This window comes from Odocoileus virginianus, chromosome 3 (assembly GCF_023699985.2).
Source record: "Odocoileus virginianus isolate 20LAN1187 ecotype Illinois chromosome 3, Ovbor_1.2, whole genome shotgun sequence".
NCBI classification, from domain to species: domain Eukaryota; kingdom Metazoa; phylum Chordata; class Mammalia; order Artiodactyla; family Cervidae; genus Odocoileus; species Odocoileus virginianus.
Window position 1 is genome coordinate 15532450 of NC_069676.1, and position 26370 is coordinate 15558819.

General features: G+C 52.0%; 2 protein-coding genes across 4 annotated transcripts; one reads left to right on the plus strand and one right to left on the minus strand.

Moving 5' to 3' along the window:
- Window positions 1-641: 641 nt before the first annotated feature.
- On the plus strand, window positions 642-14648 carry SH2D3A (SH2 domain containing 3A). Its single transcript, XM_020916795.2, has 10 exons — window positions 642-741; window positions 4134-4270; window positions 5628-5977; window positions 6391-6467; window positions 11328-11809; window positions 11942-12057; window positions 12216-12390; window positions 12466-12577; window positions 13099-13284; window positions 14104-14648. The coding sequence occupies exons 2-10, from the start codon at window positions 4202-4204 to the stop codon at window positions 14262-14264; spliced, it is 1728 nt and encodes a 575-aa protein (XP_020772454.2). The 5' UTR covers window positions 642-741; window positions 4134-4201; the 3' UTR covers window positions 14265-14648.
- A 473-nt stretch (window positions 14649-15121) lies between these two features.
- Window positions 15122-26286, minus strand: TRIP10 (thyroid hormone receptor interactor 10). 3 transcript variants are annotated; one of them, XM_070464838.1, is made up of 15 exons: window positions 25830-26286; window positions 22978-23093; window positions 22837-22893; window positions 21829-21976; window positions 21689-21751; window positions 21372-21476; window positions 21152-21280; window positions 20223-20369; window positions 19911-20105; window positions 18691-18858; window positions 18320-18429; window positions 16079-16211; window positions 15711-15856; window positions 15501-15622; window positions 15122-15371 (listed from the first exon to the last, which is right to left on the minus strand). In XM_070464838.1, exons 3-15 carry the CDS (start codon window positions 22872-22874, stop codon window positions 15223-15225), a joined length of 1653 nt encoding a protein of 550 aa, XP_070320939.1. In that variant the 5' UTR covers window positions 22875-22893; window positions 22978-23093; window positions 25830-26286; the 3' UTR covers window positions 15122-15222. The 3 variants fall into 3 exon arrangements, with proteins under 3 accessions (XP_070320939.1, XP_020772434.1, XP_020772430.1); XM_020916775.2 differs by lacking the exon at window positions 25830-26286 and adding an exon at window positions 24263-24357; XM_020916771.2 differs by lacking the exons at window positions 18691-18858; window positions 25830-26286 and adding an exon at window positions 24263-24357.
- Between the last annotated feature and the right edge of the window lie 84 nt (window positions 26287-26370).

Genomic DNA, 26370 nt, shown 5'->3' on the forward strand with positions numbered 1-26370 from the left:
GAATGTTTGCCCCCTACGTCCCGCCAGAGTCTAGATCAAGTCCAACGGTCTGTTACTGGGAAAGACTGTCGTGTTTTCCCGCATCTCTCTCCACAAACCCGACACCCAATGTGGGGTTCCTTCCGAGAAACCCAGGGGGGCAGTCTGGAGGAAGCACACTCTGCCACGTCACAGCCGCCACCACTCCCGGTCGTGTGAGACAGCCCGTAAGGGCCGCCCCGCCCCTGCCGGGAACAGAGGGGCTAGGAGACATCCCTTGCCCCGTCGCAAGGGGTCAGGGGCTCTTAGACCAGCCTGTGGCCTTAAGCGGAAACAAGGGACAGGGCTCTAAGGGCGAGACTAAAAGAGGGGTGACTAGATGAGTGGGCGTGGTCAGTCTGAAGGGGTGGGGCAAGTTTAAGGGGGCGGGTCCACTAGTAGGAAAGAAAGGAGTTCCCCACGGAACGTGACCTACGGGAAGAAGGTTCATCCAAGGGGGCGTGGTTAGCGAAAAGAAAGTTTATAGAGGGCGGGACGATAACAAGGGGCGGGGCGAAAAGTTACAGTAGGAGAAAGGGCGGGGCCTGGAGGGGAGGGGTCCCACTTTAGTGGGCGGGACCAGGTGATGGCGCTCGGTTCCCTTCGGGCGCGGCAGGGGAAGGCTGGACCTGGCTGGGGCGGGGAGGGAGGGGTCGGGAGACGCAGAGCCTCAGGCTTCCGCCCGGCCCCAAGTTCTTGCGAGCTCCGCGGGTCCCGGCCCAGGTGAGTGAGGGGTCCCAAGCAGAGCCAGGACCGGGAGATTTGGTGGGGGTAGGGAGTTCTCTTTTCCAGGTGGGGCCACCTGCTCTCTGGAAGAATCTGGGTGTCTGTCCAGGCGCGTCCGCCAACGTAAAAAGGGTCACCTGATTGGGTCACTGTGCATCATGCGTGTCCATGTACCTGGGCGTCCTCCTCCAAGCGTATTTTCTCTGCAACACGGACAGCTTCCCTGCTTCCATGCCTGAGCAATCTTTTTAAACCACAAACCAGATCATGCCCCTCTCTCACTTCATACCTCTCCGTTCCACCTCTTCCATCCCACCGAGACGAAATTCAAGGTCCGCTAGTTTCCTGCATCGTCTCTGCCTAACCTCACTGCTCTCCACTTCGCTCGTGGCTCACAGCATTGTCACACCTGCCTCCTTGACAACGTAAAACATAAAAAGCAAGCTCTGCACCTTTGCCCTCCCGGTATACCCCTCACCTATACTGCTCTTTCTTCACATCTTTGCTTAACTGTCCCCCACCCCCACCCCCCGTCACTGAGATCTCAGCTCCCATGTCACTTCGTGGGAGAGAGCCTTCTGACTACCTGTTCATATTTAAGGTAGCCTCCCCCGGCCAGCCTCTCTTTACATCTCCCTGTCTTCGTTGTTCACCCTTAGACATTATCTTCTTCATCCATCGTGCACTTATTTGTTTTGTGTGTCTCCTCCACCGGAGGGGCCTTGGTCTCATTCATCACTGTTTCTCCTTGGCACACAGTAACCATTCAACCAGTCAGTATTTTGCTCACGTTTGAGTCTCCGTGTCCACCTGTGTACCTGTCTTGTGCAAGTGGTTGCCCCTGCAGGAGTATATGGTCGATAGAAAATGAATAATCCCCTCCCTTCTTTCCCCAAACTTGCCTCTCACCCACCTCCTCTCTTGATTTCTGCCCCCTTCCTCTCTCTCCTGCCCAGATACTCAGAAATTATTCCAAACAATGCAGGACAGGTGGATGACTTAATTGGCCTGTGGCAGTCCTGTGACCACTCTGAGCTCCCCCTGAACAAACCGGAGTCAGTGATGCACCTACACACCCTCTAAGGGGCATGTAAGACAGACAGAGGACGCTGGAGTCAGGGGACTCTTAAAACCAAGGCCAGGCCAGGCCAGGCCCAGCTGACAAACAGGAAGTGCACAGGTATCCAGGAGACACACCTGGTATTCAGGTATGTGGCGCCTGGAGCCAAAGCTCTGCTCTGCTCTCCCGCCCCTTAAGTCACCACAGACCAGTCTGGGAACTTGCTGGCCCTTTCAGGCCCTCAGCCCAGCTGACTCAGGTCCTAAAAATCCTCCTGCTATTTCCCTGCAGACCCTGCCAGGCCCAGAAGGCCCTGGGCGTAGGGGAGGCAAGACACTTTCCCCACGACCACCTCCCACTCCCTCTCCCCCTCTTCCCTCTCATCCAGAGCAGTTTTTTCACCAGATGCTTGAGAGACACTGGGGCCTGAGGCATGTGAGATGATCAAGGGGTCCTAGAGCGTCCGTGTCCTAAGTTTGATCACAGTAATAAGGAAGTGGATTGGCTCCAAAATATGAAAACCTGCAGATGTCTATTTGCTGTTTGCTGACCTGTCTACAAAAATGTGACCTTTTAATGGTCTTTTAAAATGGGTTTCCCCACTGGCTCAGTGGTAAAGAATTCACTTGTAACCTGGGATCTGGCTGGAGACGCAGTTTGATCCCTGGGTGGGGAAGATCCCCTGGAGGAGAAAATGGCAACCCACTCCAGTATTCTTGCCTGGAGAATCCCAATGACAAAGAAGCCTGCCGGGCTACAGCCCAGGGGATCGCGAAGAGTCAGACACCACTGAGTGACTGAGCACAGAAAATGACCTTATTGGAAAGCCATGAATGGGTTAGATTTTTTTGTACAATCTAAGAATCCTTGAGTGTGCCTACAGATCACTGAGATACTATGGGTTTTAGGAAATTTAATTCTCCCCAGCCTGGAATTTATTTCACCCCAAGAACCACCTGGCTGGAGACTTCCCCAGTGCTCCGGTGGCTCTGCTCTCCCAATGCAGGAGGCCTGGGTTGCATCTCTGGTCAGGGAACTAGATCCCATGTGCCAGAACTAAGAGTTCTCATGCAGTAACTAAGACTCAATGGAGCCAAATAAATAAATTAAATTTAAAAAAAAAAGAATCACCTGACTTGGTCCCTTAAAATCCTCCCAACCTTTACCCACCCCCAAGACCTTCCCAGGTCACCCTATAGAAAAATCTTAACTCCACTGCTTCAATCTTCATATCCGATACCTGGTTTCATTTTTCCCCTTGGTTCTCTCTGATCTATTCTAGGCTTCCTTTTCTACTCACTTATTTTCCTAATCTCTGTCTTCTCAGCTAGAAGATGCCTAAGGGCAGGAATCTTGGTCTGTGTTGTTCACTGCTAGGTCTCTAGTGCCTGGAAGGGGCTCCAGGCAGAGTGGGTGCTCCATAAATATTCTTTTGAGTCAATTTGTTAATTATATTTCTACAAAACATAACACTATGTCATCTGCATTAAAATTTGCATCACATTTGAGATCATTGTCTTCTTCCTTTGCAAGAATCCCAGTGAATTTACATGACTTTTCATGAAATCACAGCCTATTCTAAATTAAAGTTAGGGACTTCCCTGGCGGTCTAGTGGTTAAGACTGCTCACTTCCAAAGTAGGGGGTGCCAGTTTAATCCCTGGTTGAGGAACTAAGACCCCAGATGCTGCATGGCACAACTGAAAATAAATTAATTAAAAATGATAAATTATTCATTTCATGCTTAGTTGCTCAGTCATGTCTGACTCATTGCAACCCTTTGGACTGTAGTCTTCCTGGCTCCTCCGTCAATGGGATTTTTCAGGCAAGAATGCTGGAATGGGTGGCCATTTCCTACTCCAGGGGATCTTCGTGACCCAGGGATCGAACCCACGTCTCCTGTGTCACCTGCATTGCAGGTGGCTGCTTTACCCACTGAGCCATCCGGGAAGCCCCAAAGTTACTCATAGCTTGAATTTAACCTGATATATATATATCAAATATGACTCATATAATTTATAGTTAAAAATATATAATCTGACTATGGGTAACTTCTTTAACTTAATATAAATATATATTCACATATATTTTAAATATATTTATATTTAGAATATAAAATACACAAATGTTATATGTAAATATTTAAATACATTTATATATAATTATATAAGCATGCTGTATATTAAAATACTATATATATTTATACATATACAGACAGCATTGCATTTTATGACTTGATAAGATGTGCGCTGTTGTCTTCAAACTATGAGGAACATGAAAGGGCTGACCAAGCCATTCAGGAAGCAAGAATAATTATTCCCATTTTACAGATGAGGAAGACTGAGGCCTGTTGGACGTACAAAGCACAGCCCCCGCACCCTCTGCCCCCGAGCGCTCCATGCAGGTGCCACAAGACGGAGAGGACTTTGTGGGCCAACCCTGGTACCACGGCCCCCTGTCCCGCCAGGTAACCCCCACAGGACCGCGTGCCATCTGATGGGGAGTCTCACTCATCCTTGACTTACTGGGGACTCCTGGGCCCCAGATAAGGGTCTTAGGGTCAAGATCTATCAGAAAGAGTGGCTTGAGGGCTGAGGATTATTTTTGCAACTTGGTCTATGTGGGATGTCACTTCTTATCTTTAAATTATGGTGTTGAAGAAGGTGACAGGAGTTGAAAAGGGTACTAATGACTCCTCAAACCACCCTTTGGCCCTACTTGTCTCTGTGCCTCTCTCTGGATTCCAGGCCACCTGTGGCTGCCAGGGTCCCATCTCCCTCTCAATTCAAAGCACCTCACTCTCATCTCTAACTTAGGAGTCACCTTCAGGAGTCCCAGGACCTGAGACATCTAATCAAATCATGAGAGGCAGTGTAGCTTAATGGTGAAAATCCCATACTTTAGCCACAAGCAGCCTGAGTTCAAATCCTATTCCTACAATTTATATTGGATGTAAACTAGAGCAAGGTAGTTGATGTCTCTGGGCCTCTGTATCCCCATCTGTAAAATGGGCATAATAGTACCTACCTCTTATCCTTGCTAAAGGATGAAGTGAGCTCATACATTTTACACTTAAAACAGTGCCTGGCATATAATAAGGGCCATACAAGTGTCCTTTGCACATATTTTCCAGTTCCCAGCCTCCATCAGCAGCTCTGCTTTGCCCCTCTATGATGTTGTGGCCCTCAGGCCCTGTTTTCAGCCACCATAGCTGGCATGATAGTGCTCTATTTTTACAAAGGTGAATTTCAAGGCCATGATCTGTTTGGAAGAACCTAGCAAATGGCTTTTCTGAAGGCCATATTTGCATAACAAGCTCAGCACATGTCACTGGGTTGGAACTTGCATTAGTCAGCGTGGGCTAGTGGCTGTAACAAACATCCCCACACTGTCAACGACTCCATCAACATTTAAGGACTAGTTCATGCCACAGTCTAAGAGGATGCACAGCTTCAAAAGGAGTCAGACCCAAGCCCTTTCGGTCTTCTGCCTCCACTATCCCCCAGGGCTCTGCGGGCATCAACTGACAGATTCAGGACGAAACCTGTAGGATTCTGCTAGACTTACTTCATGGGCCAGGTCTGACCATTGCCCACAGCACTCCTCCCACATCCCATTGGTCAGATCTTGTCACATGACGGTTAACCGCAAGGGAGCCTGGGAAATGTAGTGCAGAAGTATGTCCACTAGACAAGAAATTGACTCAAAACTACCCAGTCTCTGGGGTGGCCTTCCTTGGGTCGGGGGGAGGGGTTGGGAGTCTCCATTAATTACCGATACATACTCATGCGTAAACCCCTTGCCCCCCAATCCTCCATCCCCAGAAGGCCGAGGACCTTCTCCAGCAAGATGGTGACTTCTTAGTTCGTGCGTCCAAGTCCCGTGGGGGCCACCCTGTGATCTCCTGCCGCTGGCGGGGCTCAGCCCTGCACTTCGAGGTGCTCCGTGTGGCCCTGAGGCCCCGGCCAGGCAGGCCCACAGCTCTCTTTCAGCTAGAGGATGAGCGTTTCCCCAGCCTGCCTGCCCTGGTTCGCAGCTATGTGATTGGCCAGCGTCCACTGTCGCAAGCCACAGGGGCTGTGGCCTCCAGGCCAGTGCCACGGCAAGGACCAATTCGACGGAGCTTTAGTGAGGACACCCTTCCAGACGGCCTGGCTCGCACAGAGCCGCTCAGGTATTCACAGGCTCTCTACATCCCGAAGACACCCAACACCCCCCCAGGGTTCTCCACCACTGTTCCTGTGTGTTCCAGTAGTGGACGACTCTGTCCACTATTGACATTTGTAACCAGATTATTCTTGGTTGGGGGAGGGGGCATTGTGTGCATTGCAGGCTGTGGAACAGCATCCCTGGTCTCTTATCTACTAGATGCCAGTAGAATTCTCTGCACTCCACCCCTTAGTTATGACAAGCAAAAATATATTTCCCGACATTGCCAAGTGTCCCCTGGGGTTAGCAAGCACCCTGGGGGATCCCCTGGTTCTGAGTGATGGGATGTAAGGTTTTCTGGGCATTGGTGGAGGCTATATGCTATCTAACTATCTGCTTGGAGTAGGACAACATATCTCCCTCATCTCTGTCCCCTAGGGATAGGAAGCGGAGTGATAGTCAGCCCGCAGGTTTGGAGCATCTGTGGCGGCCACCAGAAGACCCTCCTGGGCCAGGTAAAGGTCCTGGACCAGGACAGGACATAGCTCAGAAATTCCTCTGCCATGCACTATCCAGGTGACACCGGGCAGGTGATAACCTGCTGGGAGAAAAGGATGATGATGCTCTCAGCATGATCACAGTGACTAAAACACACACAGGAACTTTGTAGGTGCTTAAAAGTATGGGTTTACAATGATTCCAAGAAACCCTCCACGCTCTAACCATAGCTAACCTCTCCAATAATTCCATCCCTCATCCCGTCCTCTCTCTGGCCACACAGACTTCCTTTCAGGTGCTGGGTTGTTGTTGTTGTTCAGTCTGCTGGAAACTTGTACATTCGTTCCTGCCTCAGGGCCTTTGCACTTGCTGTTCTCATCACTGGAAAGCTCATTCCGTAACCTTTAACTGACTGTTTCTCATCTAACAGGAGTTCCTCAAAGCAGCCAGCCCTGACCATCCTACATAAAAGAGGAGTTCCCCTTGTGCCCTGACTGCCCTGTTGTCTCCCATTCAACATGAGCCCTCACTGTGTGTGTCAGACACTATACTAAGTGCTGAGATACATGAATGAACAAGAAAGACAAAGATCCCTGCTCAAGTGGAGCCCACATCCTATTAGAGAATGAAGGACCATGAACAACAGAAGTGAGTCAATTTGTTATTGTTGTTCAGTTGCCAAGTTGTGTCCACTCTGTGATCCCATGGATGCAGCACACCAGGCTTTCCTGTCCTTCACTGTCTCCCAGAGTTTGCTCAAATTCTTGTCCATTGATTCAGTGATGCTCTCTAACCATCTCATCCTCTGTCTCCCCCTTCTCCTTTTGCTTTCAATCTTTACCAGCACCAAAGTCTTTTCCAATGATTTGGCTCTTCCCATTAGGTGGCCAAAGCATTGGAGCTTCAGCTTTAGCATCAGTCCTTCCAATGATTATTCAGGGTTGATGTCATTTAGGATTGACTAGTTTGATCTTCATACTGTCCAAGGGACTCTCAAGAGTCTTCTCCGATACCACAATTTGAAAGCATCAGTTATTTGGCACTCAGCTTTCTTTATGATCCAACTCTCACATCCATACATAACTACTGGAAAAATCATGGCTTTGACAATACAGACCTTTGTCAGCAAAGTGATGTCTCTGCTTTTTAATATGCTGTCTAGATTTGTCATAGCTTTCCTTATAAGGAGCAAACTTCTTTTAATTTCATAGCTGCAGTCACCATCCACAGTGATTTTGGAGTCCAAGAAAATAAAATCTGTCACTCCTTCCACTTTTCCCCCTTCTGTTTGCCGTGAAGTGATGGAACAAGATGCCATGATGTTTGTTTTTTGAATGTTGAGTTTTAAGCCAACTTTTTCACTCTCCTCTTTCACCCTCATCAAGAGGCTCTTTAGTTCCTCTTCACTTTCTGCCATTAGAATGGCATCATCTGCATATCTAAGGTTGTTGGTATTTTACCCGGCAATCTTGATTCCAGAGTGTAATTCATCCAGCCCAGCATTTCACATGATGTACTTACTATGCATATAAGTTAAATAAACAGGGTGACAGTATACAGCCTTGTCTCACTCCTTTCCCAATTTTGAACCACTTTCAGTAAGATTCTAACTGTTGCTTCTTGTCCAGCATACAGGTTTTTCAGGAGACAGGTACGGTGGTCTGGTATTCCTATTTTTTAAAGAGCTTTCCACAATTTGTTGTGTTCCACATAGTCAAAGGCTTTAGCATAGTCAATAAAGCAGAAGTAGATGTTTTTCTGGAATTCCCTAGCTTTCTCTATGACCCAATGAATGTTGGCGATTTAATCTCTGGTTCCTCTGCCTTTTCTAAACTCAGATTTTATATCTAGAAGTTCTCAGTTCATGCACTGCTGAAGCGTAGCTTGAAGGGTTTTGAGCATAACCTTACTACCATGTGAAATGAGTGCAATTGTATTGTAGTTTGAACATTCTTGGAGAAGGAAATAACAACCCCCTCTAGTATTCTTGCCTGGCAGGCTACAATCCATGGGGTCACAAAGAGTTGGACACGACTGAGCGACTTCACTTTTGAACATTCTTTGGCATTGCCCTTCTTTGGGACTGGAATGAAAACTAACCTTTCCCAGTCTTGTGGCCACTGCTGAGTTTTCCAGATTTGCTAATATATTGAGTGCAGCACTTTAACAGCATCATCTTTTAGGATTTGAAATAGCTCAGTTGGAATTCCATCACCTCCACCAGCTTTGTTTGTAGTAATGCTTCCTAAGGCCCACTTGACTTCATACCCCAGGATGTCAAGCTTTAGGTGAGTGACCACACCATCGTGGTTACCCATGTCATTAAGACCTTTTTTTTGTACAGTTCTTCTGTGCATTCTTGCCACCTCTTCTTAATAGCTTCTGCTTCACTTAGGTCCTTACCATTTCTGTCCTTCCTTTATTGTGTCCATTCTTGCATGAAATGTTCCCTTGATATCTCAATTTTCTTGAAGAGATCTCTAGTCTTTCCCATCCTATTGTTTTCCTCTATTTCTCTGCATTGTTCATCTCTCCTTGCTATTTATTCTCTGGAACTCTGCATTCAGTTGGTTATACCTTTCTCTTTCTCCATTGCTTTTCACTTCTCTTCTTTCCTCACTGTTTGTAAAGCCTCCTCAGACAACCATTTTGCCTTCTTGCATTTCTTTTTCTTTGGGATGGTTATGGTTACTGCCTCCTGTACAATGTTACAGACCTCTGTCCATAGCTCTTCAGGTACCCGTGTCTATCATATTTAACCCCTTGAATCTATTTGTCACTTCCACTGTATAATCATAAGTGATTTGATCTAGGTCATACCTGAATGGCCTAGTGTTTTCCCCCTACTTTCTACAATTTAAGCTTGAATTCTGCAATAAGGAGCTGATGATTTGAGCCACAGTGAGGTCTAGGTCTTGTTTTTGCTAACTGTATAGAGTTTCTTCATCTTCTGCTGCAAAGAATATAATCAATCTTATTTCCATAGTGACCATTTGGTGATGTCTGTGTATAGAGTCGTCTCTTGTGTAGTTGGAAAAGGTGTTTGCTGTGAGCAGCATACTCTCTTGACAAATCTCTTAGCCTTTGCCCTGCTTCATTTATACTCCAAGGCCAGACTTTCTTGTTATCCCAGGTATCTCTTGACTTCCTACTTTTGCAACCCCCTATGATGAAAGAACATCATTTTTGGTGTTAGTTCTAGGAAGTCTTATAGGTCTTCATAGAATGGTTCAACTTCATCTTCTCCAGCATTAGAGGTTGGGGTATAGATTTGAATTACTGCAATGTTGAATAGTTTGCCTTGGAAATGAACCAAGATCATTCTGTCATTTTTGTGATTGCACCCAAGTACTACTTTTCAGAATGTTTTGTTGACTATGAGGGCTACTCCATTTCTTCTAAGGGATTCTTGCCCACAGTAGTAGATATAATGGTCATATGAATTAAATTTGCCTATTCCTGTCCATTTTAGTTAAATGATCCCTAAAATGTCAATGTTTACTCTTACCATCTGCTTGACCACATCCAATTTACCTTGACTCATGGTGTGCTGCAGTTCATAGGGTCACAAAGAGTTGGACACACCTTAGCGACTCAATAGCAACAACAAATGGATCTAATATTCCAGGTTCTTATACAATATTGTTCTTTACAGCACTGAAGTTTACTTTCACCACCAGGCACATCCACAACAGAGCACCATTTCCCCTTTGGCCCAGCTGTTTCATTCTTTCTGGAGCTATTAGTGATTGCCCTCCACTCTGCCCCAGTAGCATATTGGATACTTTCTGACCTGAGGGGCTTATCTTCCGGTGTCATATCTTTTTGCCTTTTCATACTGTTCATAGGGTTCTAATGGCAAGAATACTGGAGTGGTTTGCCATTCCCTCCTCCAGTGGACCACTTCACTGTGACCCATCTATCTTGGGTGGCCCTGCATGGCACGGCTCATAGCTTCATTGAGTTATGCAAGCCCCTTTGCCATGACAAGGCTGTGATCCATGAAGGGGAATCAATTATGCTTTGGGTTAAAAATTAAAAGTAGGACAGAGCAAGGAGTATTACAGTTTTTAGTAGTAGTTAGGAAATTTTCTCATGGAGAAATATTTGAAGGAGAGGATGGAGGAAACAATGTGGATAATGGGGTGAGAGTGGTCCAGACAGAGAGAACAGTCCGTGCAAAGGAACTAGAACCAGAACAAGAGTCTGAACTGTTCATTGAACCGAAAAGAAGAGAGTGTAGCAGAAACAGTGGGAGTGAGAGGGAAGTCGGAGACAGATCAGGCTCAGATTGTGAGAGCTTTGAGGTCTAACAAGAGGACTTTGGTCCTTATTCAGAGTGAGATGGGAACATTAGGGAGGTTTTAAACCCCCTTAACAGGATCGATTTAAATGTTTAGTAGACATAGTCTCCCAAAAGTCTGTGTGCAGTTTTAAGTTAATAACCTCAGAAGTAAATATACCACAAACTTAACAGAAGACATCATTTGAAAGTTCGATAAATTCAGTTTCTTTGAGGCATATGTAACTTTGTGAATTTTGAGTGACATATTTTTTTCATTTTAATTTTTTGTGGTCAGTGCTTACCATCGTCAATCAGAGGAGGAAAAAGGAAGAGTTCAGACTTAAAATGTAGTATTCAGAATTGGCAGAACTACATCCATGTCAGAGAAAGTTCATTTTCAGACCATTGGTAGGTGTCTAGCATTGATGTTGGTGAGGCTGTTCAGCTTCAAAGCTGCACCAAGGTAATTTAGGATACCTGCTTATTGGCTGAATGAGTGCAGGAACCAGGAAGTTGGTAGCTCAGGAGGCCATCACCCTAGCAAGTTATTTTCTCTGTGTACCTCTTTCTCCCCCTCTTGTATGACCCCCAGGAGCCTCCACTGTACCTGCATCTGGCCTGCCTCGGATAGGTAGTGACCCCGTGATATTAAAGACCCCAGTTCCCTTAGAGTCAGTTGCTGACAGTCTCAGGGCCTCTGATGGGCAGCTTCATGCCAAGGCCCCAACCAAGCCACCTCGAACACCTTCACTGCTGCTGCCTGATGCCTCTGGACGCCCCCCGACGTACTGTGAGCTGGTGCCCCAAGTGCTCAGGGTCCAAGGACCGCCCCCTGGCCACAGCTGCCCAGAGTCAGAGGTGCCCTGGTGGGAAGCCGAGGAGGAGAAAGAGGAGGGCAGATGTTTTGCAAGACCTCAGGCTGAGGTCTCTTTCTGTCTCCCTGACACCCCCTCCTGCCTGCTGGGGTCCCAGAATCGGCCTCTGGAACCCGAAGTCTTGCATACTCTCCGTGGCCTGTTCCTGGCACACCATCCTGGGAGCACAGCTCTCCACTTGCTATTGATAGACTGCCAGGTGGGTCCCCTACCAGGTCTTCCCTCCCCGGGTAGGGCCTGAAGCCAGGGCATGACCCAAACCCACCTCACACCCACAGACTCACTCTACTCCTTTAACGTCCCTACTCTTACCCCCGCGCCCCATCGCCAGGCCACAGGCGTCCTGGGAGTGACCAAGGCGCAGCGGGGCGCCATGGGGGTCGCCTCTGGTCTGGAGCTTCTCACACTTCCCCACGGGCATCTGTTAAGGTTGGAATTGCTGGAGAGGTGAGCCAGCCACCTGAAATCCCCAGGGTCTTCAAACCTCCTCCCATTCCCGGTTCCCCAGGGAGGAGGGGAATGGGCAATGCCGCCGACTGTCCCTCCTCACCCCGACATCACAAACCTCCCCACTGCCCCCAGACCCTTGCCCTCCGCCTCTACAGGCTCGAGACGCTGGCGTTGGCGGGGGCTCTGGCAGTGCTGGGCTGCGCAGGGCCGCTGGAAGAACGCGCGGGCGCCCTGAGGGGCCTGGTGGAGCTGGCCGTGGCGCTGCGGCCAGGGGCGGTGGGGGACCTGCCCGGACTGGCCGCGGTGATGGGCGCCTTGCTCATGCCCCAGGTGCGTGGGAAGCAAGGGAGGAGGCAGGTGATGGGGAAGAGTGGAGGGAAGTAGGGCTCAGGTCTCTTCCTCCAGGTGACGCGTTTGGAACGCACGTGGCGCCACCTGAGAAGGAGCCACACGGAGGCTGCGCTGGCCTTTGAGCAGGAGCTGAAGCCGCTGATGCGATCGCTGAATGAGGGCGCCGGTGAGTGGCGGCTTTCGAGTGATAAGCCTAACCAGAATCTGGATTCAGCCCTAAGCCCCGCCCGCCCGTGTCTTAGTCCCCGCCCCTGGGTCTCTCCTAGGCCGCGCCCCCTGCCTAGGCCCGGCCCCTGACTCACATCTAGCAATGCGCTAGGCTCTGGCCTCCCGGTCTCGCGACGAACCCTTGCTTCTGTCCCGGGCTCCACCTCGGTCTTTCGAGCCGCCTGCTTGTTCGGTCCTAGGCTCCGCCCCTTAATCGAGGCTCCGCCCCTCGCGCCCTTTCCCCCGCCCTCTACGCGAGACTCTGCCCTGGACCCAATCCCTGGGCGGACCTGCTCTAGGCTCCGCCCCGGCTCTAGGCCACACCTTGCCCTCCTCCGGTCCCGGCTGGAGCCTGCGTGTCTGACCCAAACCCCACCCGCTGCCCTGTCCTAGGGTGCCCTGGCCCCAGTTTATGTTGGTCCTCTTCACCCTAGGACCCACACCTCACCCCTAGCCCAGCCCAGACCCTTCCCCCAACAGGACCCAGCGATCCCGGCGAGGTGGCGCTGCCGCACGTGGCACCCGCGGCGCGCCTGCTGGAGGGTGAGGAAGTCCCGGGGCCCTTGGACGAGAGCTGCGAGCGGCTGCTGCGCACTCTGCACCGGGCGCGTCAGACGGCCCGGGACGCGCCCAGGTTCCGCGAGGCGGCGGCGCGGCGCCTGCGAGGTGAGCGCCTCCCATTAGAGGGGTTGCCAGAGGATCCCCACTTTAGAAACAACCTGCATGCTCCAGCGCGGTAACCCCCAAACCCACCGGGCCAGAGACTAGACTCCTGTCACGCCTCCCAGAGTCCCACCCAAACTGGGCGGGCCCCGGTCCCAGGGGTGTTCTCACCTCAACACACGCCACCACCACCTGCAGCGTTGATGGGCACAGCGCCCTCTGCCCCTCAGAGCCATGCCCACAGGGCCCCACCCCCACTTTCCCACCTGGGAAGGTCCTACCCCCAGAGGGTCTCAATTCTCCGCAGGAATGTGCAGCTCCCTCCAAAATGAGCCAGACCATCATTCTGGCAGGATAGCGCCCCCCCTGTACTCAGAACCACACTTCTGTCCTGGGGCAGCCCTGCCTCCGGAATCCCCCACCTGGGGGGTTCCTTAAGACCCTTCTTCTTCCAACACGGCCCAACCTCCTCCTCCCAAGTTTGTCGCGCAGGGTGGCCCCAAATTCCTCCCTCAAGGCAGCTCCTTCTCCAGGTTCTACCCCCAAAGTAGGGGGCGCCCTGATGTGGCCCCTGGAACGGACTGGCCCCCATGCACCTTGGCAGAGCCCACATCGACCAAGCCCTTCAGCCACCCCCCACCCCAACTCCTGCAGACCCCTCCCCAGCTAACCCTGCCTGGTTGTTCAGATAATCTGGGGCAGAGTCCCTTCTGGGTCAAAGTCCAGAGGGAACAAGGCAGGTGTGGGAGGAGCAAGGCAGGTGTGGGAGGAGCAAGGCAGGTGCCTGGGCCCCACCCCCAGCTCACCTGGCCTTGCCCCCAGGATTCCGGCCCAACCCGGAGCTGACAGAGGCCCTGACCACTGGCTTCTTGAGGAGGTTGCTCTGGGGGAGCCGAGGGGCTGGGGCACCATGGGCCACACGACTCGAGAAGTTCCAACGTGTCCTCAGCGTCCTCTCACAGCGCCTGGAGCCTGACCCTTGAAAGCACAAACCCCTTTCTCATGCTGGGATACCCAAGCATCTGGGGACCCCTGATGGAGACCTAGGAAGCCACCCAAGTTTCTTCACCCAGCCAAATGCAGTGGGGACCTGCACCCAGCCGCACAGAAGGAGAGGACCGGTTTGCAAGAACCCACCTTGCACCCTAAAAAGGCATGTGGATCCTGGGAGTGGGCAGCTCCTGCCTTACTCTGTACCCCCCGCCCCACCCCTACCTGACAAGTGGTGGACATGTGTCTCTTAATGTTAAAGATAACTTGAAGATCTCTCTGTAAGAAGCCAGATTTCAATGTTTTAAAACCTGTGTGACTTCTATCAGATCACTTGACCTCTCTATGCCCAGTTTTAATAAAAAAGTGAGACTGTACTTTCTAGAGGTTATCATGGGGATGAAAACTCAACGTTTGAATGAGCTCCTGGGTGGAGAATGCCCGGCACACAGTAGGTGCTCAGCAGATGTGAGCTGCAGGGAACACCAAAGAGGTGACATCCAGCACCCTCCTCCCTACCGGAGTCACAGACAAGCAGTGGACTCCCAGCAAGGGGCATAGTTTGTCCAAGGTGTACCCAGGTTCATCGCCACCTCCTCATTCCCCGCATGGCCCTTAAGGAGGGTGGTGTTCGAATATCCAGCCCCAGAATCCAAACCTGCTAATAAGCCACAGACTCCAAGAGTTTTTCATCATTTTTTATATAAAACAAAATGACCCTAGCCGAGCGGCAGGAAGAAAAAAGATTTGAAACATGAGTATGTACATCAATGGTAGAAGGCACAGCGGGTCCATCTCGGGAGAGGAGTGAGGGGGTGGGGGTGGGGGGCAGCAGGTTACACAGGTCTCAGCCAAAGCCACGGGGGCAGAAATAAAGTGCGTAGGTCCTGGGGCCCCCCGTGGCCCAGAAGCAGCAGCCAACAGCCCCCCTCTTCCCGCTTCCAGCAGGGTTCAGTTGAGCATGACGCGGAGGTAAGAGGTGGGCACATAGCCCTCACCTCCCTGTTTCCGCCTGACTCGGGTCCACCCATCGCCTTTGTCCTCTTCCATGAGACTGAGGTCCTCGCCCTCTGCCATAGAGATGGTGCCCTCGCTGGACCCTGTCACAGAGTGGCAGTGGGCTCAAGTCCACTGGAGGCGGATCTCAACAGAGCCCAGCCCCAAATGCCACCCTCCCCTGCCCCCCGCCCCCACCAAAGTCACCGATGTACCACCCAAACTGTCCATACCTTCAAAGTGGTAGATGGCCACACAGTGACCGATGGGGGAGGCGGGCTCCTCCTCAAATTCCTCATCAAACTCCGTGTAGATGGGGGCGTCCTGACCCTCCTCAGAGGGGGGCTCTTCAGAGCTGGTTGAAGAAGGCAAAGCAGTAAGAAGAGGCACCCCTTACCAGGTCTGGGGTCTGGGGACAGACCCACCCCGGCCTGCTTGCACACCTCTCCTTGTTCTCTTGAGATCCATTGTTGCTGTTGCTGCTGCTGTCCGGCGGCGCGCTGGCTGGGGGGTCTGGAGGCCGGGTGTGCCGGCCCAGGGTGTCTCCCCGGTTGCTTAGGACCCGGCTCTCAGCTTCTGCCAGCCAAGCCTGAAAGGAGGGGACCGCACACTCAGCTCCAGGGCCAGGCTCTGGGGTCAGCCCACTCTGGGCCTGGAGGTTTCCTGAGATCACCCATGTACACCAGAGGCCGTGATGAGAAACAGCTGGAGCCCCCACCTACACCTCCCTGTCCCTCTTTCTCCCCCTCCCCACCAGGCAGTGACTCAGCCAGGCCTGCCGGCCCCGCCTCTCCCCAGGGTCTGCCCTGACCTCATACTTCTGTACTTCCAGTTTCAGCCGTTCGATGTTGTTCAGGGTTTCCGTGATCCGGGGTTCCAAGCTGGCTGGGTCTCCCATCTGGGGTGTCTTTTCATACACATCCTTCATTTTCTTCAGGGCCTCCCTAGGGTGAGACAGATGGAGGAGAAAGAAATCCATGTGATTTAACAAACAAAAAAAGATGGGCTTTGCTTCAGGGAACTCAGCCAGTGCTTCATAGCCTGGATTCAAATCCCAGAGCGGGCATTTCCTAGTTGTTCCAAAACTGTGTCTCAGTAGGCTTGTCTGTGAAAGGAGAATAATGGTATCTATATGTGTTGTGAAGATGAGAGCAGTGCCTTTACTGGAGTATAACTATACTGGAGTATAGTTGCTGTACAATGTTGCGTTAGTAAAGTGAATCAGTTCACATGTATACAAATATCCCCTCTTTTTTGGATTTCTTTCCCATTTAGCCCACCACAGTGCATTGAGTTGAGGTCCCTGTGCTATACAGTAGGTTCTCGTTAGATATCTATTTTATACGTAGTAGTGTATATAGGGGGCTTCCCAGGTGGTGCTAGTGGTAAAGAACCACCCATGCAAGAGATGCAGGACATGAGGGTTTGATCCCTGGGTCAGGAAGATCCCCTGCAGAAGGAAATGGCAACCCACTCCAGTATTCTTGCCTGGAAAATTCCATGGACAGAGGAGGCTGGAGGGCTACAGTTCATGGGGTTGCAAAGAGTCTGACATGACTGAGCGATTAACACTTCCAGATTTTCACACTGAGTGCGTACGGTATACCAGAAACCCACTCTAGGCATTAGAAATACAGCAGTAAACAGAACTATGTGGATCCCACCTCTCAGGCAGGATACACATTGTCTCCTATGTGTATCAGTCTGTCAGGAAAACAGGAATTCTAATGATCCATGTAAGGAGTTAGAAACTCTATAAATGCTAGGTATTATTATTATCATTAGTCCCCCGTCCCTGCTTCCTCCATGTCTATACATACAGATGGTAATCATTACATGCATATCTGATGCACATAGAGATGAGGAAACTGCAAAGAGCTAGTACAAAGGCCAGTCCATTTGGACTCCAGAGCATGCACCCATAACCCCAATGTCATAAAAATCTCAGGAATGGGGACTTCTCTGGTGGTCTAGTGGTTAAGAGTCTGCACTTCCCCTGCAGGGGGCGTGGGGTCCATCCCTGGTCGGGAACCCAGGATGCTGCTCAAGGTGCAGCCAAAAATTAAAAAAAAATGAAACACTCAGGAACAACAATCAAATGGAACTTTACACCAATAAAAGCCATTTTGTACAAGGAGTTCTGTGCAAAACAGCAAAATATCATTTGGCTGCCTATCTGCAAGTGGCAAACGTCATTCTTATTATGTAAGAGGACTGGGAAGAGAATCTTGCTGCTTGGAAAGTATGAGTAAAGATTTTCTTTTTTTTTTATCTGGCAGGTTTTTTTATTGTTAATATTTTTAAGTTTTTTTGAGTTATTAAATTAAAAAAACCATATGCTTTTTTTCTTTTAGCCAAATAATGGAGTGAATAAGACTCATAGATGCTTTTTGATATTGAACCATCTTTGCATTACTGGTCTAACCCCACTGATCGTGATTTTGTTTGTTTTTTTATTATTATTCTTTATTGTGGTATATACAAAATATAAAATTTCCCATCTGTGCTACTTTTAAGTGTACAGTTCTGTGGCATTAAATTCATTCATGGAGTTGGGCAATCACCATCACCACATGATGTAATACTGTTCTTAATACATTGCTGAACTTGGATTGGCTAGGATTTTGCTATCTAAGATTGTTAAGTTAGTTAAATAAATCCGTAATTTTATTTTCTTGAATTCTTGCTAACTTAGTTTTGGAACTGAGATTCCACCAGCCTCCTAAATGAGCTGGCAGCTTTCACTCTTTTTTTTCCCCAATCTTTTTGGCAGCATGTGGGATCTTCATTCTCTGACCAGGGATTGAACCTGTGCCCCCTGCATTGGCAGCACAGAGTCTTAACCACTGGACCTCCAGGGAAGTTCCTTTCACTCTTCTGTTTCCTGGAATGACTTGTATAAGGTGGGAAGTAACTGTTTCTCCTACTTGCAGTTCACCTATAAACCCACTGGGGCCTGGGGTTTGTTAGAGAGGAGATCTTTGGGTACCATTTCAGTGTGATTTATTTATCCTTTCATCTTGTTCCTTACCTGCTCAGCCCTTCGCCTTACCTCTGGTCCATCTCCTTCTGTAGTTCACGGTTCCGTTCTTCCAGCTGCTGCTGCAGTCGCTTTCTCTGCTGCTCCGGGGGCAAGTGGCTGAAATCCTCAGTCACCACTGTCTGCAAGGTGGGAGAGGACTGAGTTCCGGAACACAGAGTTTGAGCTCCCAGGTCTAAGATAGGCCTAAGACACACCGAATCCACGTCCTCCCTGCCCAAGGTTCTCGGGCGGCAAGGCCATGCAGAGAGCAAAGCAGGTCCAGGTGGGGCCTTGGAAGGAGGGGGCCCAGCCAGCGGCAGGAAGCGAGCCCAGGGTCCCGCCACCCGGCCGCTGGGCGGGCTAGGGCCGCCCCCTCCTCCTCCCCCAGAGGCCTCACTTACCCCACGGCTGCCTCGAAGGCTGCGGAAGGATGCTAGCCGCGGTTTGACCGACTTACTGATCTCGCTCAGTATGGCCAAGGGGTCGAGGCCGGAGCGGGGGGATGGGGGTCCATTAGGTAATGCCGAGGGCAGGGGGCCCCCCAGGGGGGAGAGAGGTGGGGGACACGGCTACCGGCAGGGGTCAGGGAGGGCATGGGTCAGAAGGGTCGGGAGGATGTAGAGAACAAAGACGGATGGACGGACGGACGGACGGCGGATGGACGCAATAAAGAAAAAAGAAAAAAAAAAAAAAAAACCAAATGGAGAAAAGAAAAAAAAAAGTAAGAAAACCACAACTCAAGATGCACAATCACACACACAGAAAATGCATGCAAAGAGCAACACAAAAAATCTGGGAGGTGGCAGGAGGGCATTAGATTGTGAGCCAGAAGGCTAGAGCTCTCCCCCTCTACCCCTCAACACTTCCCACCTCCCTTGCATCCTATGTCGTTTCTAGAATGGAGCCTGGGGACACAGGGAGGCCCATATTTCTCTACTCCACCCCCACCTCCAGCTTTCTGGGCTCACAGTCTAGAAGGTGGAGGGTGAGGCATGCAGAAACCAAGATCTCAGACGAAAATGGGGCCATAGATGTCAAGGGCAAGCTAAGAGAAGGGTCAAAGGCATGAAATACCAAAAGGGCTATAGCCGGGGTTTAAGCTAGGGTATTCAAAGTATATGTCGACGGGGATGGAAAGTATGAAACAGGAGTCAAAGGTATAAATTGGGCAGAGGAGGGGGTTGTCAAAGGTATAGACCAGGGTGTCCAGGTATGTGCCTGACATTGAAAGCCAAAAATCCCAAGAAAAACCAGCCTGAGGGTAGGGGGCCCAAAGACTCATCAGAGGGTTGAAGAGACTCAAGGGGAGTCCCTAGGGCTGGTGTCTCAAGCCCTTACCCAGCCCTGAACCCCAAAGCAGGTCTCTTCTCTCAGCCTCCTGAGAAGCAGCAGACAGACGCCACAGGCCCTCCCCTGTCAATCTCCCCCCCTACCCCCCCCCAGCCTCAGGGGACTCCCAGACCAATGGCCCAGCCGCCTTCCTTCCCTTCAGCCGGGCCAGCAGCCAAGAGGAAAATTCCTGCCCGGGACTCAGCGTCCCGGCGGCTGGGGCTGACTCAGTGTGGGCCCCTGCTGTCCCCACTCACACCCAGCCCTCCACCCTGAGGGCCCTGGCCCCCACCTTGTTCTTCTTGCCGAATGGCCAGCGCTTAGCCCGGCTGCGGCTCGCGCCTCGGAGCTCTGGCCGTCCATCGGAGGGGGTACCCAGGCTGCTGTCCGAGGGCACTCGGTTCATGGGCTGGCTGAAGTCTTCGAATTCCACGTCACCCGGACGGGCAAAGCCTGACTTGTGCAGCTCAATTAGGACCTGGGAATCCTGGGGATGGTGAGGGGCAATCAGTAGCAAGACTGGGGGCCAAGCCTTCGGACTCCTGCACACCACCCCCAACCACTGCTTGCCCCCAGTGGTCCACTACCAGGACCAGGCACCCACGTTCTTGGCATTCACAGCATCTGCGGCCACCTTCATGCCCTCCAAACACTTGGCGATGATGGGCACCACCTCCAGCTCAGTCTCTGAAAGCAGCCCGTAACCAGCCCCCAGGTGGGTGGCCCGCCGCTCGTCCATGTCCTGCAGCTTCTGTAGAGATGGGGGGGGGTGGGGCCACGGTTCTCAGGGGCATTGATCGAGGGGCTGGTGGCAGAGTGATTCCCTCCTGAACACAATGGAGCCCCACACTGACCACAGTCCTAAGCCCAGTAGCAGGGAGAACACAGAATTGAACACAGAGACTTCCAGCCCAGTGTGGTCAGGGGAGAAATTTCGGAGGCCAGGGAGATGTCAGAGAGGAATTTGAGGCCCTCCCTTTGCCTAGGGAGTCAGGAAAGGCTTCTCAAAGGAGGTGAAAATGGAAGCCGGAAGGGACTTCCCTGGTGGTCCAATGGCTAAGGCACTGCATTCCCAATGCAAGGGGTCCAGGTTCAGTCACTGGTCAGGGAACTAGATCCCACATGCTGCAGCTAAGACAAGGTGCAGACTAATTAATTAATTTAAAAAATATACTAAGAAAAAAACAGAGCCAGGAATTTCAAGAAAAAAGCAGACCCAACACAGATACTGCCAGTCTCAGGGTTGGGATAGAGAGTAGAATACAGGGCTGAAACAGACGGGAAATTTGAGATCTTTCAGAGGGTTTGTTAGAATTGGAGCTTGGAAGAATGTAGGAATTACAAAAGGAAAGAATGACACCCCTGGCAAGAAGAACAGCTTGAATAAAATCAGAGAACACTTTGACTATTTGGTTCTAACTCCTTTTCAATTTAAAGATTAGGGCATTACAGCTGGGGTTTTGACAAATGTGTAGGAGTTGGTTAATTCTGGGTTTCCTAGGGAAGGTGGGACTCGGGGTTTGTAGCACTCACATCAAATATCTGAGGCATCTGGGAAAAATAGAAGTGAGACTGGTCACGGTTGAAGCGCTGTAGTTGGGCTGCATACTCATTTTTGCTTTCTTCTGCCATGTGACTCCGAAGGTGGGCTTGTTGTTTGGCCTGAGGAATATCGAGGTGGGGGGAGGGTCATAGCCCAGTTCTGGCCTTGCCTAACCCTGACCCCCAAGCCTGTCTCAGACCCCACAGGCACCTTCTCCACATCAGCCTTGGTGGCGTTGATATCCTGGTCAAGCCTCTCAGCGGTCTGGGCTGCCTTCTCAGCCTCCCGGCAGTCCCGTTCAAATTTACGTTTACTCTGTGTTGAGGACAGAATTGGAGTGAAGGAGCCGCCTGCCATGGTTTCAGGGACTGGGGGGAAGTCACCCAGCAACTGGGAGTCGGGGTGGGAACAACAGGCAGATTGGAAACCCACAGGAGAGGAGGGATCCAGGCCAGACGAAGTGAATCGACAACCCTCACCCAGCTGCTCGGGGCCAGAGACTTGCTTCTCCACACCCACAGACTCACATTCTCCAGCTGCTTGAAGCCACTTTCCAGCTGCTGCTGGGCCCGACGACCTTCTTGGAAGTGCTATGGGAAGAGGGGGCGATAAGGCTCACCCTGATGTCAGGGGACCCTCGGGAAGCCCCAGAGAAGGGATCACCCACCATCTTTCTCTCCTGTTTCATCTCCTGCGAGTACTTGGCCAGCTCAAGACATACACGCACGCTGAGGTTCTCAGCCACCAGCTCCCGCTGGCCAGCAAAATCATTCACCTCCTGCAGAATCTGCACAAAGGACTGTTGCTGGCTGAACCTGGGGTGGGGTGGAGGAGGGATAGGGGCTGGGGGTCAGGACCCCCAGGAGCCACATGCCCCCAGACCCACCTCCATATGAGAAAGCGTGAGCCCCAAAATATTCACCCCAGAAATGACAATACATTCTGGCCCACACCCCCAACCCTGGAGGGGGACACAGAAACTCAGAATTCTCAGAATTTGGGGAGGTCTTAGAAAGGGGATACGATGCTTACACCATCTTTTTGCATCACCCTTGTGGTGTCAGTAGCAGCATCATATAATCAAATACTATAAATGCTTTTGCAAGAAGCATTAGTATTCACATAAGAGATAAAATCTAACAAGACCCTAATGAACTTAATTAACTTCATGTCAGTTCAGGTCTTGAGATTGCCTCCAAACAAGCGACCAGAAAATCTTTTGCTTTCTAGAGCTTTGGGGGGTTTCTGGAACTGGAATAAAGTGAAATGGGCCAGGCATTGTTTTAACACACTATCTTAATCTTCATATGAGCCCCTACAAGGACATCGTCATCCCCAACTCACAGGAGAGGAAAACCAAGGCTCACACCATGAGTCACTTGCCCAGAGTCACTCGTTTAGTAACTGTGGGAGCCTCTCCCATTTAATAGGCGAGGGAAACAGAGGCTGAGAAAGAAGTCAAGTGGCCAAAGCAGTTCAGCGGGAAAGTAGTGGATTTAGAATTCCAAGCCAGGTAATTCGGTTCCTGCATCCAAGCTCATGCCTCTAGGTGGAACTGGGGTGAGAAGTGAGGGATCTGTTTGCAGGGAGCCCAGCTTGAGAGAGAGAGGAAGTGGGTCCCATACCCCCTGCCCTCCCAAATCTAGCCCTGTATCCATCCGGTGTTCGTTCTTACTTGGATTCAGGGTCATCTTTGGCAGGTCTTTTGGGCATGTATTTTTTCACCAGGCTCCTACGGAGAGAGGCAGGAAGGCTGAGCCCCCAGTCCTCCAACCGCTCCCCTTAACCCCAGGAGGCGGCCACCCTAGGGTCTCACCGCAGCTGCTTTGCATAAGCCTGCTCCACCTCCGTCCTCTCTTTCACGAACTTCACGTATCTGTCCAACAGGTCCAGACCCCACTGCGTGTGCCGCTCGAGTACCTCAAACTGATCCTAGCAGGGAGATTGGGAGGACCAAGGTCAGGACCCGGGGACCCCACAGCTGCCGACCCAGCGGCAGGGGAGCCTCCCGGCTCTGAGCTTCAAGAAGGAGTGGCTTCCCGGCCCCGCCCCGGAGCGGCGCGGGGGGAGGCAGGAAACCGGCGGGAACCCCCTCCTCTTCCCGGGAAGGGCCAGAGAACTGGGGCGGGGCCCCAGCCGGACTACAGGGTCCCCTCTCCAGGCGCCCAGGAGGGGTGTGGAATGGGGCAAGGCCACTCCCCCTGCCCCAGGTCCCCTAATCCCCCCAGATTCCGGAAAATCCGGCCGGCCTGGCGTGAGTCAGGGCCAGAGGGGCAGGGTTCCCTGCAGCTTGGGGGGGCCCCAGAATGGTCGGAGAGCGGGCATCAGGTTCCCCCGGTCGCCACGCTTCCCAGGGTCCCCCCAGGGGCGACTCAGTTTTCCTCACTGACTCCACTTTACCTCCAAAAGAAATCCCAGAGTTGGGGGGGGGGGGGGGACGATCTAGTTAACCCAGGGCACCCAGAAACCCAGGAGTGCCACCGCCCCCAGAAAGAGGAGGGGTCAGAGGTTCCGGCTAGGAAATGGGGAAAAAATTCTGGGGCTTACAGGGCATAGGTTCGAGGCGATTGGTGGCGGCCCCTCCCAGTACCTAAGGAGGGCTGGGGGAGGGGGCTGAGGCCGAGGCTCGCAGCCCCCTCCCCCCTACAGCGTCCCAAGCCCTAATTGTAGATTAGAGGCGACGTGAAGGCGGTCTGGACTTCCAGGTCCCACGTGGGGTTGGAAGTGGCCAGAGGGCCCCCTCCCCCGCCCCAGCCGGACAGGCGGACGGCGGGCAGGGACCCAGGGGCCGTAAGATAAGCCGCCGGCCCAGTCAGGGCGCTCAAAATAGGTGACCTCTCCCGGCTGCTCAGGCCTGGTCCCAGGACTTCTTCTACCCTCCTCACTATGAACCCCGTACCTCAGTTTCCCTACGCGGCTCCTGAAAGGTCGCCCTCTGCTCAGGGGCGTCCTGAACCGCCCTGGGAAACTCCGCGGAGAGAGGGGATTCCAGGGGTCGGTGGAAGGGAACACGCAGAGATCCCGCTGGGGTACTGCAGGGGCAAATCGTGGGTCTGGACCCCAGGAAGGGAGGAACTTGGAGTCAAGCGGAACGGACTCACCCACAGTTCGGTGCCCCAATCCATGCTGCTCCCGCCGCGGCCGACGCCTCCGCCGCACCCGGTCCCTGCCGCCCGCCGCCGCCGGGAGACTCAGCCCAGGGCTAGGAGCCCGACCCCGCCCCGCTAAGGCCCCGCCCACTTCAGGCTCTGCCACGCCCCATACACTCTGCCACGCCCCCGCACTCTCGGAGCCCTAGCGCGGCCCCCTGAAAGCGAGACCCCCCCTCCAAGGAGGCGGGGCCCAACGGACGCCCCCGCCCCTTCTTAAAGAAATGCGCGCCACTGGACAGACCCCTTAAAGGACCCCCATCCATTTTCCAGATCCCCTGGGACCCTTTTGTCCACCCCATCCCTGCCCCGCCCTGGACGGTTTTTCTTTTCCTCTTTCCTTTCAATCATTCATTAAAGGGCCAAGACACTAAAACCCCAACCCAAGAGGTTTCCCCCCAACTCCATCGCAGCGAGAACTGAGGTCACCCCGCTCTTGAGGGCCGGCCTGGCTCCAGACGTCTACGTTCGTCCCACTAATGGTCTGGCCCCTCCGGCCACAGGGCGGATGGGAGGACTTCGATCCTGTCCAGGACGCGCCTCCGCCAAGGCCGGGTCCATTAGCGCCCCCACCGCATCCTGCCTCCCTCCCTAAAGTCTACGCCGGGAAACTGAGGACGGGCTGTCCTTGGGGCGCCAGGCCCAGGCCTTTCCTCGGCTCCCGTACAGTTTGAGCTTGCACCTGCCCGTTTCCCAGTCTCATCCATTAAGGCCCAATCAGGTTTAATAATTTGCACAGATCCTAGGATTCCTACTCCACCACTCCCCTGCTCCTCAAACCCTTGGGCTTGGAAGTCTGTCACCTCTCTCCTAAAAGTCAGTTCACACACTGTTAATCCCTTTGAGGCACTGGGATGAAAGGGGAGAGATAGAAACAGCAGCCTCCCCCCACTCCCATCCTATCCTGCCTTTGGTGCTTTCTCTTTGGTTACAGAGGTGGCAGTCGCCCTGCTGGGGCTGAGGGCTTTAGACCCTCTGACAAGTCAGGCTCTGATCCCTGTCTTCCAGGACACAAGAAGTACACAACACGTCTTGAATAGCTCCAGTAACCCACACTGGGACAGACAGCTCTGCAGGGACCTGGCCCCACCTGCTGGTGGCTTCCGAGTTAGAAAACTTCAAATTGCAAAATAGACTTGGGCTCCAGAGGTTAGATGGAGAAGGAAATGGCAACCCACTCCAGTACTCTTGCCTGGGAAATTCCATGGACAGGGGAACCTGGCAGGCTACAGTCCATGGGGTCACAAAGAGTCAGACACGACTGAGTTACTGAGCATGCATGCCAGAGGTTAGAGGGTCAGATTGAGTCAGAAACAGCCTGGAGTCTGGAACTCAGTGGCTCAGCCTGGGAGTTAGGGTCTCAACTGAAATTGGGATTCATCCCAGGTGGGCACCACAATTGGGATGGGACCTGACTGGGATCGGAGGTTTAGGAGAGGGGTGAGCCACCAGTCGAAGGCCTGGGACTCAAACGAAAGTCCACAGGTCTGTCCTAATCTGAGGTCAGGGCAGTCTTTACCTGAGATCTGTCTAGATGTAAACTCAGTCAGAGATTAAGGCTCAGTATAGGCTGAAAGTTGAAGGGAAGGCAGAGATGCGTTTCAGCTGAGGTCAGGGCTCAGCTGCAGGTAGGCCCTCAGCCTGGTGTTGGGGTTCAGCCTGAATCAAGATTGTCCTGGATTCTGGGGATGGGACTCCATCCAGTGGCCTCACTCCAAGATAGAAGCGTCCACCTAAGCCTGGTAACTCAGTCTGGGATCATAGGTCACTCCAGGGTCATGATTTAGCTTAGGGCCAGGTTTTGGCCTCTCGTTGGATCAGCAAGATTAGGAAAACAAGACAGGCTTTAGCAAATGCAAGTGTTTACCAAAAGCCCGAACTTTGGCTGGGAGCCACATCCCCAGGGGGGAAAGGGAAACTCTGTCCTTAGGGATACTGGGAGATGTAGTTTATTGAATGCTCCCATTGAGTTGTTTGCTGCCCCACCCCCTCCAACCTTGCGTTCTGGGTAATGTAGTTCTGAACGGATCTGTCAGTTAAGAGTGGGTGGAGGAATTCCG

Excerpts from the sequence above, each read along its gene's own strand:
- SH2D3A (XM_020916795.2), top strand. The coding sequence starts at position 4,202 with ATGCAGGTGCCACAAGACGGAGAGGACTTTGTGGGCCAACCCTGGTAC. Across the intron at positions 5,978-6,390 it reads GCTCGCACAGAGCCGCTCAG|GGATAGGAAGCGGAGTGATA; the intron begins GTATTCACAGGC and ends TCTGTCCCCTAG. Across the intron at positions 12,391-12,465 it reads GCGCCTTGCTCATGCCCCAG|GTGACGCGTTTGGAACGCAC; the intron begins GTGCGTGGGAAG and ends CTCTTCCTCCAG.
- TRIP10 (XM_020916775.2), bottom strand. The coding sequence starts at position 24,286 with ATGGATTGGGGCACCGAACTGTGG. Across the intron at positions 21,977-22,836 it reads AAAGATGACCCTGAATCCAA|GTTCAGCCAGCAACAGTCCT; the intron begins GTAAGAACGAAC and ends ACCCCACCCCAG. Across the intron at positions 16,212-18,319 it reads CAGAAGGAGATGGACCAGAG|GGAGGCCCTGAAGAAAATGA; the intron begins GTAAGGCGAAGG and ends GTCTCACCCTAG.